Here is a 14671-nt window from a genome sequence, read left to right as displayed (position 1 = left end):
GAGAATCGCTTGAACCTGGGAGGCGGAGGTTGCAGGGAGCCAAGATTGCACTATTGCACTCCAGCCTGGGCAACACAGCAAGACTCCGTCTCAAAATAAATAAATAAATAGGCCGGGCGCAGTGGCTCACGCCTGTAATCCCAGCACTTTGGGAGGCCGAGGCAGGCGGGTCACGAGGTCAGGAGATCGAGACCATCCTGGCTAACACAGTGAAACCCCGTCTCTACTAAAAATACAAAAAATTAGCCGGGTGTGGTGGCGGGTGCCTGTAGTCCCAGCTATTCGGGAGGCTGAGGCAGGGGAATGGCGTGAACCCTGTAGGTGGAGCCTGCAGTGAGCCGAGATCGTGCCACTGCCCTCCAGCCTGGGCGACAGAGCGAGACTCTGTCTCAATAAATAAATAAATAAATAAACAAACACCATAATTAAAAGAGAAAAATTACAGACTGGCAAAAATATATACCATTTGACATGACATAGGTTTATTTCTATACTGTACAAATTAGTAAACAAACATAAAAAACACTTAGCCTCTCTATAGTATTGAGAATATAAATTTAAAACTTGGCTGGTTCCATTTTGCTACTTATTAAAATAGCAACATAGTTTTTTTTGTTTTGTTTTGTTTTGTTTTGTTTTTTTTTTTTTGAGATGGAGTCTCACTCTGTTGCCCAGGCTGGAGTGCAGTGGCGCCATCTCGGCTCACTGCAACCTCCACCTCCTGGGTTCAAGTAATTCTCCTGCCTCAGCCTCCCAAGTAGCTGGGATTATAGGTGCTGGCCACCATACCCGGCTAATTTTGTATTTTTAGTAGAGACGGGGTTTTACCATGTTGGTCAGGCTGGTCTCGAACTGCTGACCTCAGATGATCCGCCTGCCTCGGGCTCCCAAAGTGTTGGGATTATGGGTGTAATGGGCACCCGGCCAGATTTTTTTTAAGATAAAACATTTCATGTTAGTGAGGCTAAGCAATAGAATAAGATACCACTGACTGCATAAATAATGGAACTCTTTTTTTTTTTTTAGAGACGGAGTCTCGCTCTGTTGCCCAGGCTGGAGTGCAGTGGCACGATCTCGGCTCACTGCAAGCTCCACCTTCTGGGTTTGCACCATTTTCCTGCCTCAGCTTCCCTAGCAGCTGGGACTACAGGCAGCCACCACCATGCCTGGCTAATTTTGTTTTTGTATTTTTAGTAGAGACGGAGTTTCACTGTGTTAGCCAGGATGGTCTCGATCTCCTGACCTCATGATCCACGCGTCTCTGCCTCCCAAAGTGCTGGGATTACAGGCGTGAGCCACCGCGCCCGGCCTATAATGGGACTTTTGAAAAGTTATGTGATAAGGAAAATACATAAATCCCTCAATTAACAATTAATAATTAAATAATTAATTTGCTTTAATAGAAGTAATCCAAAAGTAAAAAGGCTATATGCAGAAAGATGTGTTATGGGTCAAGTAAATCATATCAGTTTCATGGAATATTATGCAGCTATAAATGAGTCATGGCATAATGGCAAGTTAAAAAGCAGGGCAATTATGTGGCAGAGTTTAGAACTGAGAAAGAACACAGACAAATGAGGCCGGGCACAGTGGCTCACGCCTGTAATCCCAGCACTTCGGGAGACCGAGGCCGGCAGATCACTTGAGCTCAGGAGTTCGAGACCAGCCTGGCCAACATGGTGAAACCCCGTCTGTAGTAAAAATACAAAAATTAGCCAGGCACACACAATCCCAGCTACTTGGGAGGGTGAGGCAGGAGAGTCGCTTGAACCCAGGAGGCAGAGCTTGCGGTGAGCCGAGACAGTGCCACTGCACTACAGCCTGGGTGACACAGCAAGATTCCATCTCAAAAAAAAAAAAAAAGAAGAGAAGAGAAAGAGAAAGACAGAAAGAAAGAACACAGATAAATGAAAGCTTAAAGTAAGATTGATGACGATTTTTCTTTTGTTAACCATCTCCCTGAGTATGGTTATAATTTAATTAGTGATCTAAACAAATTATCAAGAGGGGAAAATGAGTCTCCTTGCTCCAGACCAAGAAGCAGCCAATCACTGCAGCCATTTCTTACCCAGGCACCCAGGGCTCGGGCACTAATCTCAGTACATCACATGCCCTGGGGCTTTGCTTATGACAGGGGAACAGCGGCAGAGTGGCTGAGAGCAGGCTTGCCTGAATCCTGGCTCTGCCACTTACCAGCAGTGTGATCTTGGATAAATTATTTAACTCAAGTCAACATTCTAGAATCATTCAAAGCAGGACGCAGCTTATCATGGCCTTCAGTGTCAGACAAACCTACCTTGAATTTCTGCACAGCTGCTTATAAGTAACTACAGACAAGCAACCCGGTCTCCCTCTACCCTCAGTTTTCTCATCTATAAAATTGGTATCCACCTCATTAGATTACTTTGAGGATCTAACAGCATAAGCTATAGCAAGGCCCTTGCCAAGTACCTGAACCATATAGAAAGCACTCAATAAAATTTAGCTATAATAATTATAAGACTTAAAATCAGCAGGGTTCCCAACTCTGACTCTCAGCCCAAACATCAGGCTGCTAATGAAACTGTCAGGAATATCCTGTGGCCAACTAAAGTATCTTAACTCCAGGCCCTGGGGCACACACATCACTTAAGTCCCCTACTGTGATATACCCAGAGACATTACATGCTTTAGGATCCACGTATGGGGCACGCACAGAATCTGGGGACATAAAATATCACTCTTCAGTGGAATATATACTTTGAGTCCACATGGATGGATTCGGCATCAGCCACAATGACGGTTTGTAAAAGTGCTACTTTGAGATTCACAACTCTCAAATCTCCACCAAGAGACAAATGTTAAATTTTGGCGAGCAGGGTGGATCTTAGGCAAAAATGACTAAAAACCTGTTGTACAAAGAAAGCGGTTATCCATCGGAGCAGACTGTGAACTGTCGATGGCAGGAGTTGTGCTGTCAAAACAAGGGGGAGGTCTGCCTGCATTTAGAAAAGAAAAGGCAAAGAGATGATGGACAGCAGCTAGCATTTACCGAGTGCAGACCTTGCTAAGCACTTGGCATTCCCCAGTTCCTTTAACAGAAGCTGGGAAGCTTACTCCATGTAACAGACAAGGACACTGGGGTTCAGAGATTAGGAAACATGACCCACAGAAGCAAGCAACAAAGCCAGAAGCTGAACTGCTTTGTAAATCAAAGCCTGGTCTGAATGACATTAAATTCAGTGCTTTCTTAACCACCGTGCCCTCTGCACAAAGACATAAAAACACACGTCCTGGAACCCACGGAGATCCACAAAGTCCTGCGTGTCTCTGTGCGGATCTTTCCCGATGTCTAACAGCCCCAACAAGCATCCAAATCTTGGCTTACAACACCCTACAATGCTATGAGGGGACAGCCCCAGGTAGCCTTTAGACGACACACTGTGTCACAGTGCTCGTGCTCTGGGGCCACTTCAACAAGATAAACCAACAGATGTTCCCCCCTCAGCTGCATTTCTCAAACTTATCCGCTGTAACTTCAAACCACTGAGCAAACAAACCCCAAAAGACTTCAGGTGTGGGAAACTCAGGGTGATTTTAGCAGCTTTGGCTGGCTGGCATTCACCTAGAGGTGAGCATTTACGAAGCATTTACTTTTCCCAGACCCAGTGGCCCCTCGCCCCCTCAGGTGGCTGCTGTGACAGCCTGGAGTGCTAGGGAAGAGGCACCTTCAGGTTGTACCATCAGAAGAATGAGCCCACAGGACTACCTTCGCTTCTCCCAGGTGACCTTTTCTCCCCTGCGGCACAGCTGCTCTTTCCTACAGGACGTGCTGCACTGGGCATTGACGCCCACAAGACAGCATCCAGGCTCAGGTCTAGACCTGTCTCCATGAGGTGTGCAGATTCAGCGAGCACAGCCCTCCTGCCTGGCCAGCGCTTGAGACATGCACTCACCCACAAGGGTTGGGGAGGATCTAGGAGCTGCGAGTGACACTCAAGTCCAAGTGACTCCGGCCTTTTGGCAGGCATGAAAGGGGAGTTTTCTGCTCCAGTGGAGTTGTTTTCTTCTTAACTACAAGTTAGTCTTAGCGGGGAAAAGGTTTGTAAAAGGTATTAGAGAGGAAAGAAAGAAGAGGGAAACACACACAGCTGTTGACGCTGCTGGGATGGGGAGGCCGGGCAGGGGTCCGCACGCGTGGCCCCAGCTGCAGAAGGAAGCCCCACGCCAGGTTCCATTCCATGTGTGGCCCCTGGAGAGCCACTCCAGTCCCCCCAGGGTGTCGGGCCAGCTGCCCTCAAGTAAGGATGGACACCTTTCAGGGGCAGAAAGACAAGTGGGAAGGAGACAAAATGAAGTGTGCTGTGGCCTGGGAGCGCCCCCAGGCCATCTCTTCCTGCTGGAGAGAGGCTGGAGTCTCTCTGCCCCAGGGTGCACTTGCCTTAGGGTCAAATAAGTAAAATTATTTTAGTGCCCTCCTTCTGTGTCTAAGGCACCAGACCCAACCCTTGGGGAGGTGGGAGGGAGACACAGGAAAAAGCAAGACACCTGTTCTGGAACCCTCTATGGAAGCTCAGAAGTTGCCTTACCATCCGGAGGCCCATAATTGGAATTCCACCTACCGTCACCCTTCACTTGGTCCAGAAGTAGCTCTGCCTAGAAGCCGCACTTCTGTCCTGCACAGACGCTCCTGTGATGTTCAGCATGCTGCATTTTTTTTTTAGCCCACCTCCCTTCTCAGAGAGGAGCAAACATTCACTTCTGTGACACTGGGTCTAGAGGCTGGGCATAGATATGAGAACAGGCAACAGAAACCAACAAGGCCTCGGAGCAGCCGGGCATCCACTTGTCCCCTCCCTTTCCTGACAACCCCCCACCGCACCCCGACTCTGCTGGCCAGGGAACCCACCACTCCCACTCTCAGATTTTGGGTGCAGAAACAAAACATGAAAACTAAGCTCAAATGCTCCAGAGAAAAACTTGCCCAACTCAGACGATTTCCGACGCCAAGAAGCTGTGTGTCTGCCCCCGACCCCTCGTGCCCACTGTGCCCCGCCAAGCACAGGCTGTGTGGGTGCACAGGACATCACCAGGGTGGGGCTCTTACATGGGGTCAGAGTCAGCTGCAGGCTCTGGGGTGGCGGTCGGTTTGAAGGCAGTCTAAACTGGGGTTTTATTAAGCACTTTACTTAAAATTATGAGAAGGCTGATGGTCCACACAAAGAAAGACCACAGGGTTGCAGGGGTGAGTGAGGGAGTGGAGGGAGTGGCCAAGTAGAAGCCAGGCTGATAGAAATTATGTTCCCCAGAGCTCTTGGTTCCACCACGGACTGGCCTCAGTGAATCATGCTAAGACTTCCCCCCAGCTGTCTTCTCAAAGGATGTAAAATGAGCCGTCTGGTTCTCACATATTCCTCAGGGACAGAGAAAGGGGTCTCCGAGGGACCTGTGGTCCTGGCACATCACCCAGGCTTATGACCATCCACAAGACAGTAACTACAAAGGCAGCTCCCACCACTCCCTTGGGGTTCTCTCCCAGGAAAACAGCTCATTTCTGCATCAGCCCTTCAAGCAGACTGCGCTTTCTCCACTCTTCCATCCCTGCCCCACTCTAGGGCTATGACCGCTGAGCCTGATAGGAATGTATCTCCAGCTAGCAGATAACCATGGCTCAAGGTTAGCTCTCCGTGAGTCACACAATAGCAAAAGGCCCTGGGTGAGCCAAGAGCCATCTGGAGCCCAGGCGTAGGGAAAAACCCTGACAAGTTGCAGACAAAGGACAAAGCCAGGCCTCAGGGTGGAAGGAGGAGGTCTTAAGGAATAAAAACAATCAAGGGCTACTTGTCTTGAGGACTGCGGGTGCTAGTGGCCTGGGAAGCGCTGTCTGGCAATGGAAGGGCCACGGACATGAATCTGAAGCCCAATTTTCGGTAGGACTACAAGCAACATATTATTACAATGAACCCATATCCTTAGTTTGAAAAGAAGAGAATAAACTTGCAGAGTTTAATGAGTATTATAAAAACAAGCATATTGAAACACTAAAGACTTAAGATGAAAAAATGAAATGGGAATGTAATTTTCCTACACCTGATAATTAACAAAATGAGTAGAACTTTTAAAAGCAAAAAAAAATAAAAATAAAAATAAAATTCACCAATGCAACCAAACAAGAAAACAGATCTAATCAGAGATATATTAACTTCAAAACCAGAGGCAAGGAAAAAATGAAGGAGGCACCACGCATGGCTCATGTTCTATTCCTGGCCCAACCGTGACAAACCAAATGAATGACAAGGGCAGAACCAGAATTCTCACTCACATCCCCAAATGTGGCAAGAGGAAGTCTTTTTCCTCTTCAGTTGAGTAGTAGGAGGAAAAGCTACTGGGGAAGAGCAAAAAAAAAACGGTGCACCTGGACCAAAAACAATGGGCCGACTCCCTTGGAAGGAAATAAGGGCTCCCAGGCCACTTTCTGAATTGAGGACATGATCCAATTCCAAATTCCAGTTAGTAGTCCTTCTCTCTCTCTCTCTCTCTTTATTTATTTATTTATTTATTTATTTATTTATTTATTTATTTATTTATTTATTTATTAAGATGGTGTCTTGCTCTGTTGCCCAGGCTGGAGTGCAGTGGCGTGATCTCGGCTCACCGTAACCTCTGCCTCCCGGGTTCAAGCGATTCTCCTGCCTCAGCCTCCTGAGTGGCTGGAATTACATGCATGCACCACCACACTCAGCTAATTTTTGTATTTTTAGTAGAGACAGTGTTTCACCATGTTGGCTAAGCTGGTCTCAAACTCCTGACCTCAGCTGACACACCTGTCTCGGCCTCCCAAAGTGCTGGGATTACAGGCGGAAACCACCATGCCTGGCCAAGTGTGCCTTCTCTTCTAACAGAAAAGGAATACAACTCCCAAGGAAGTGAGCTGAGCCACACTGCAGGGACTACATCCCTGAATAGAGGACAGACCCATCTCACCACACAGTTAGCATTCCTTCAGGCTACAGAAAACAGGTCATAAATACCCAGCCCCATAGCACTCCTGGAGCTGAGAGGCGGGGACAAACCTGGAGAGGAAAGTTCCTTTCTTATTTTAGAGCCAACAGAACATGTGAGCAGAACTGCACTCACATGAGGAAGAGGAAAAGAAACAGCAGGCAAAGCAAGCCACAGACAGGTAAACCACAACTCCAGAGAAAGCTGTTCCTCACCACTGCTCCACACCGAGGAATAACCTCATTAAAATATCAGTTCCACGAGACGAGAGCTCAAAGATGAGATTATAACCATCATGAGACGAAAAGAGGATGCAGGCTTACTAAAAAAGAGGAATAAAACCTCACTGAAGAACCAATACATTATGACAAATACAGAAGAAAATTCTGCCAGTTATTTAACCCATTTATGCCTGAGGTTGCAATTTTTTGAATTTTTGCAATCAGACCTTGGCGATGACCTTGAGCAGGATATAAATTAACTCCAATATGCTTGGTGTTCAAAAAATGGAACACTAGGCATAAACGACTCAAGGAAAGTTTGAGATAATCACAGTGAATGCAGATGGACAAGACAACTTAAACCAAAAACAGTGAGAAGACAAAGAGACTAACAAAAGGATAACTGGTGTTCCCAGAGAGGGGAACCCAAGAATGAAATGGAAGATGTGTTCTAAGATAAAACACAAGATTTTCCTGGCTGGGCGCAGTGGCTCACCTGAGGTCAGGAGTTCGAGACCAACCTGGTCAATATGGCGAAACCCCAACTCTACTAAAAATATAAAAATTAGTCAGGTGTGGTGGCGCACACCTGTAGTCTCAGCTACTCGGGAGGCTGGGGCAGGGGAATCGCTTGAACCTGGGAGGCGAAGATTGCAGTGAGCCAATATTGCACCACTGCACTCCAGGCTGGCGACAGAGTGAGACCCTGTCTCAAAAAAAAAAAAAAAAAAGAAAAGAAAATTGAGAAACATACTAAAACTTCTTTTAAACGGGAAAAAATTCAAACTGCCTTCTTCCTTCCCATAGCACCATTCAATGTCAGAAGAAAATGCAAGAATGTCAGAAAGTCTCCACAATTCAGAGCAAAAGAAACTATGAGCCAAGAATATGATCCCCAGCCAACACATCACACAATTTGGTAAAGACAGTAGGCAGAAATTCTTGGGCATAAAAGAAGTCAGAAAATATAGTCCCCTTCCTAGGGGGGAAATATGACTTAACAATGAAATGCATGTAATTAATACAGAAATGGAAATACGGAGAGCTCAGGAATGCAGAACGCATGGTAAGAGGACTGATGGTGAGCATTAAAACCCTTCCTATAAGAAATAATAAAAAATCGGCCGGGCGCGGTGGCTCACACCTGCAATCCCAGCACTTTGGGCAGCCAAGGCGGGCGGATCACAAGGTCAGGAGATCGAGACCATCCTGGCTAACACAGTGAAACCCCGTCTCTCCTAAAAATACAAAAAATTAGCCGGCCGTGGTGGTGGGCACCTGTAGTACCAGCTACTTGGGAGGTTGAGGCAGGAGAATGGCGTGAACTCGGGAGGTGGAGCTTGCAGTGAGCCGAGATCACCGCACTCCAGCCTGGGTGACAGAGCAAGATTCCATCTCAAAAAAAAAAAAAAAAAAAAAGACATAATAAAAAATCATTACAGGGCTGGGCACGGTGGCTCACACCTATAATCCCAGCACTTTGGGAGGCTGAGGCAGGTGGATCACGAGGTCAAGAGATAGAGACAATCCTGGCCAACATGGTGAAACCCCACTTCTACTAAAAATACAAAAATTAGCTGGGTGCGGTGGTGCACGCCTGTAGTCCCAGCTGCTCGGGAGGCTGAGGCAGGAGAATCACTTGAACCCCGGACGCAGAGGTTGCAGTGAGCCAAGATCACGCCAGTATACTTCAACATGGCAACAGAGCGAGACTCTGTCTAAAAAAAAAAAAAAAAAAAAAAAAAGCACCCCTTCAGATAAGAAATAATAAAAAATCATTACAGGGCTGGGGGCGGTGGCCCATGTCTGTAATCCCAGAACTCTGGGAGGCCAAGGCAGGTAGATTGCTTGAGCTCAGGAGTTCAAGACCAGCCGAGGCAACAAGGTGAAACCCTGTCTCCACAAAAAATGCAAAAATTAGTCAGGTGTGGTGATGCATGCCTATAGTACCCGCTACTGAGGAGGCCTGAGGTGGGAGGACTGCTTGAGCCCAGAAGTTTGAGGCTGCAGTGAGCTATGACTGTGCCACTGCACTCCAGCCTGGGTGACAGAGAAAGACCTTGTCTCAAAAAATCATCAAAATAACATAAACCAATTAAAAAAAAAACATTTGGCTACAGAAACTGCCACGTTTTACAAATGCTTGATTAATACACTCTGGATATTCGTGGTCAAACTAACAACGATACAGTCATCTGTGTAAGTCCCAGTTTACGAAATCCGAAAACCAATCCTCTGCCAGCTTGGTCATCAAGTGAATACTGCCCTACAGGCTTCTCTGGGGGTAGAAAGAGCTTTGAGAAAAACCATCCAGCCCATGGCCCACCCCACTCACCCAAGGAACACTGTGTGAGAAGCCACTCTCCCCTCAGACAAGCTGACCTAGGCTGACACCTTCACTCAAGCAAACAGCAAATCTCACAGTTGGAAAACCAACCCTCGCTTGGCCCTGCCCAGGAGCTTAATCGGCCCATTCTCCCCCTGCCTCCTCTTGCCCTCCCACCTACTGCTCTCCTCCATACCCTAAAAGGATGCATTATCTTCTTCCAGCTCCTGCTCCCAGGACCTTTGCCTCAAGCCTTGGCACAGTCAAAGCCCACCCAGGGTGGGAAATTTCCAGACAGTGCAGGAGGGCGGCCAGCAGAGCCCACTCCCTCTAATTGTGAAACCTCATGCTGCTAGGAGGGGCAGGATGGGAAAACTAAGAAAAATAGTAATAAAAACTCTGGTGACCCAGAAGCAGGGAACAAAATTAGAACCTTGAGCCTGCTGTTCACCAACTAATATTTACTGAGCCCCCATTGTGTGTGCCAGCGCCTGCGGGAGGAGGTTATGAGGCAGAGACGGGTGGTCAGGGCCCCAGGCAGCCGGCACAGACAAACAGGGAATGGCTTATTTAGCCCCACGCTGAGCATGGAGTGAGTGTAATGACAGCCAGGAGGAGGGAGGGAGGGAGGGAGCACATTTGCCAGGCTTGCTCCAGCCCAGCTGGAGCCGGAGCAAAGGGGACTTCCCAAAGCAACTGAGTCAGGTGGGCAGGGACCCGGGAGGGGCCCACAGTGGCCAGCCGGTGTTTTCCCCACCCGAGGCCAGGGCCAGAGTCACCTCACTTCTCATCATTCACCCATCAACACTTCCCAGACAGTTGCAAAATTCTCCCTGTCATCCAAGTTCACTCCCATTTGTCAGACCATGAGGCCGGGCATGTGGCTTAGGAAACGCGGTACTCACATCCATCACTTACGTCACCCCCATGAAGCAGAACTTCCCGGCTTGTTATTCAGAATCCGATAAATAAATAGAAAGCATGATCTAGTGGCCAAATCACTGCACAACACGATGTGCCACACGCCCTGGGTTCAACTTTGGGGCCTGCCAGGAACTTCCCAAGTGTGTCCAGCACAATTAAACTGTGAAAGCACCGAGCTCGCAGAGGCACTCTGATCAAGACAAAGCTTAAAAGATGCACAGCACAGCACTGAGGCCAGCAGCTTACTAGTTCCCTATCTTCTGGGTTCTCAGGACAACCCCTTTACTTAGTCCTGAATTCTGGTTCTGTTCAATTACCTCCCTGTCCAGGAAGCTGTCATGGATCACTTTTCCAGCACTTTTCTCTGGCTGTTATGGACTCCTCATTACCTTGTCTCCCAGGGAGCCTCCCCAGCTAGGTTTGTATTCCTTGAAGATAACTTCCTGAAATGCATCCTTCCCTCCTATTTCTTCTATGTCCTCCTCTCCTCCCTGCCTGCAACACAGTGCCTGGGACAGTGCTGGGCACATAATGGGCTAGAGGCAGAGAAGTTTTGCCTCCCTTCTAACTGAAGTCTGCCTGCATCGCCCCTGCAGCCTGATAAAAACAGGGAGCTCTGGCCGGGAGCGGTGGCTCATGCCCGTAATTCCAGCACTTTGGGAAGCCGAGGCGGGCAGATCACGAGGTCAGGAGTTCAAGACCACCCCGGCCAAAGTGGTGAAACCCCATCTCTACTAAAAATACAAAAGTTAGCGGGGCATGGTGGCAGGTACCTGTAATCCCAGCTACTCGGAAGGCTGAGGCAGAGAATTGCTTGAACCCGGGAGGCAGAAGTTGCAGTGAGCCGAGATCGCGCCACTGCATTCCAGCCTGGGTGACAGAGCAAGACTCCATCTCAAAAGAAAAAAAAAAAAAAAAGAACAGGGAGCTCAGAACCACTTTTCAAAGACATTCTATCCTCCTCGGCCCACAGACCAACTTTAACCCAAGTTCATCTGAAGTCAGGTGTCAGGACCACCTATTATGCACTTCTCTAGAGTAAACAAGTCCCTGACCTTGAATTTCATTTACATTAATTGAACTAAAAGCTAGCGTATTACCTACTGGCTTTGAAAACTCACTCCAAGAGTTTATCCATTCAACAAATACTCACTGCTTACCAATTATGTGCCAGAAGTCATGCTAGATATTGGGGATGCAAAGGACCTAGCACCTGCCCTCAACAAAGTAGGGAAAGCAAACAATTCAACAAGGAACCTAACCTGAATGATGATGACAAGGGGGAATGTATAGATCAGGGTGCAGTTAGGCTATTTCGGCAGAAAGGGGTTTTGTACAGGATATTAAATGGCCTAGAGGCTCCTTCGAAGAGCTGAATTAACATGACTCTAGGCTAAGCTCCCAGGAGCTACCTATTTGCAAAGATCATGTTGCAGAGCTGGGATGCCATGGAGCTGCTGCCTGTGCTCCCACCAGGTAGCTAAGGCACAAGAAGCCGCCTGTTCCAGAACCATACTGTCCTTGCCATGAGCCACACCAGGGAAATGCATGTCTCAGGATCCACCCTCCGGAAGGTGTCCAGCCTCTCCCCGCAGGACTGTTACACACTTAAGACTGGTTCAAGGGCTGGATGTGGTGGCTCACCCTTGTAATCCCAGCAGTGTGAGAGGCTGAGGTGGGAGGATTGCTTGAACCCAGGAGTTTGAGGCTGCAACAAGCTATGATTGCACCACTGCACTCCAGCCTGCACAAGAGCGAGACCCTGTTAAAAAAAAAAAAAAAAAAAAAAAAGTTAAAAAATTTAAAAAGCCTTTCAGCTGGAACCACCATCTTCCAGCAATTTGCCCAAATGACGAACACAAAGGGGAAGAGGAGAGGTGCCTTCTAGAAAACATGGAGTTGTAGGCCAGGCACGGTGGCTCACGCCTGTAATCCCAGCACTTTGGGAGGCCAAGGTGGGCAGATCACTTGAGGCTAGGAGCTTAAGACCAGCCAACATGGAAAAACCCCATCTCTACTAAAAGTACAAAAATTAGCCAGGCATGGTGGTGCATGCCTGTAGCCCCAGCTATTCGGGAGGCTAAGGCAGGAGATTCACTTGAACTCAGGAGGTGGAGGTTGCAGTGGGCCAAGATTGCACCACTGCACTCCAGCCTGGGCGACAGAGCAAGACTCTGTCTCAAAAAAAAAAAAAAAAAAAGTATGCTCTAGTGTCAAAAAGAAAGGAAACATGGAGTTGTTCCTTTGACCACATACAAGGGAATCTATAAGGTGATACTGTAGACATTAGACCTCAAGGGAATGGGTACTGTTCAAAAAAGGAATAACCCACAAATGTTACCATGGCAAAACCGGAGGCGTCTGCAGTGTTCCCCACCATGCTGTAAACATGCTGCATAGCTGTAAACAAACAAGGGCAAGATTCTGGCCAAGAGAATTAATGTGCGTATTGAGCACAGTGAGCGCTCTAAGAGCCAAGACTGCTTCCTGGAACGCGTGCAGGAAAATGACCAGAAAAAGAAGGAAGCCCAAGAGAAAGGTACCTGGGTTCAACTGCAGGGCCAGCCTGCCCCACCCAGAGGAGGGCACTTTGAGGACCAAGGGTAGGGACCTGAGCTGCTGGAACCTCTTCCCTGTGAATTCACGGCATAACAGGTATATAAACCAAAAGACCTCTAGACTGTAAAAATAAAGCAAAATAGTAAAATAAATACTAATAAATGCTAACTCCAACTCTCTGGCAGCAATACCCTGGGCAAAATGTGCCTCCAAGGGCCTCTCACAAGAAGCCCGTGCACGCCCTACCTCTCAAAATGACTGACAGCCCTCCTAAGCCTCTCACCTCGCCACCCCGGGGAGGGGAGGTGGGCCCTTGGCAGACCTTTAGCCTTTGTGTTCTGCTCACGTCTATCTGCTGGCCCATGACAAGCACTTGTGCAGCAGTAGCGAGGCATGCTTGGATGGGCAGCAAGTGGACCCCAGAAGCCAAGCCCCAGTGGCGACCCCACTGCTGGGCCTGCAGCCAAGACCACCTGCCCCCAGCCTACCCCACCTCCCCTGGGTCCTCCTGTACCACTACCTCCCCCTGCGCGATCTCCTAGCCCTCAAGCCCGCTCATGCCCGACTCCTCCTCAAAGACCCCGCCCATGCCAGTCTGCAGCTGAGATGCGGAGTCTTGTGTGGTAATTTCTCCAGGAAAGGGGTTCTCAAAGTGCGGTTGCTGGAACAGCAGCATCACTGACACCTGGGAACTTGCTGGAAGTGCAGACTCTTAGCACTTCCCCCCACAACCCACTGAATGAGTCACTGGGGTTGGACCAACAACTTGGGTCTGACTAAGTGCTCAGGTGATCACAATGCACACTGAAGTCGGAGGGCCACCAGTCTCACAGGCAGAGCCAGCGCTTTTTCATTCCATCTCCAGATCTCTTAACCAAAGCAGGTAAGAAGGGTCGCTGCTCAGCGCCGGCCCCTTCCAGCCCAGCCCCTGTGTCGTCCCTGCTCAAGAGGGCACGACCAGGGCGCCAGCAAGAAAGGCAGGGGCTGCATCTTGAACTTTTGATTTCTCAGTAACTGTAAATACTTATCAACAGATTAATAAAAAAGCCTCATTCTCATGAGAGAGAGGGTTACTGAAAGAAAGAAAGGAAAAGCCCATATTTCCAAATTGGGTGAGAAAGGTAGACGAGTGAATCATAATTCCTCCATTTTCCCTCGGGCTGTCCAAACCTCCCACACAGCACATTCTTCTGGCTCAAGGTCACTGGCAGCCACCATCCCATTACTGAAGTTAAGGCCTTCCCACATCCTCTGCTTTCTCCCTGTGGGGCTCACCACGAACCCAGAGCATCTCCCTAAGAGTCCAGGCTCCTGAACAGAAAGAAACACTCCAGCCCCTGCTGTTCCCTCCTGGCCACGCAGCCCCTCCCCTCCAGAACCTCCTGCCCCCACTTCATCACCACCCCTCCCCACCCAAAGCACAATCTCCCAACACTCCCGTCCCTCTAGCAATGTGCTATGGCCCTTCTGCCTGGGAGTCAGTGGTCTCTCCAACTGGTGCCCTACCCACTGTCACCCTCACCTGCCATTGCTCTCTTGCCCTGGGCTGCATCTGAAATGTTCTACCCCTCCATCCCTACATGTTTCTATCCCCACACCCCTCCCCACCACAGGACTAGGAAGTCCCATCCACGTCAGTGGTTTGCACGCACCCCATGCA

At 48.7% G+C, this 14671-nt stretch overlaps 1 protein-coding gene across 4 annotated transcripts in view; it reads right to left on the bottom strand.

Moving 5' to 3' along the window:
• SLC39A14 (solute carrier family 39 member 14) overlaps positions 1-14671 on the bottom strand; it is a 55384-nt gene that overhangs the window by 19823 nt on the left and 20890 nt on the right. The window contains exon 2 of one of the 4 annotated variants that reach the window (XM_058433519.1): positions 12097-12214. The exons of 1 other annotated variant lie outside the window; for it this stretch is intronic. Coding sequence is in view for 1 of the 3 variants with exons in the window: in XM_032143571.2 (XP_031999462.1) it covers positions 10434-10439 (6 nt within the window). In the remaining 2 variants the exon portion in view is untranslated. Of the gene's footprint in view, positions 1-4601; positions 4683-10433; positions 10580-12096; positions 12215-14671 lie in introns of those variants that run through there. 2 more of the 4 variants (XM_032143571.2, XM_058433520.1) reach the window with 2 other exon arrangements.

The sequence above is a fragment of the Hylobates moloch genome, unplaced genomic scaffold, assembly GCF_009828535.3.
Source record: "Hylobates moloch isolate HMO894 unplaced genomic scaffold, HMol_V3 SCAFFOLD_22, whole genome shotgun sequence".
NCBI lineage: Eukaryota > Metazoa > Chordata > Mammalia > Primates > Hylobatidae > Hylobates > Hylobates moloch.
The sequence above is the reverse complement of the archived record's forward strand: the minus strand, read 5'-3'. Positions and strand labels throughout refer to the sequence as shown.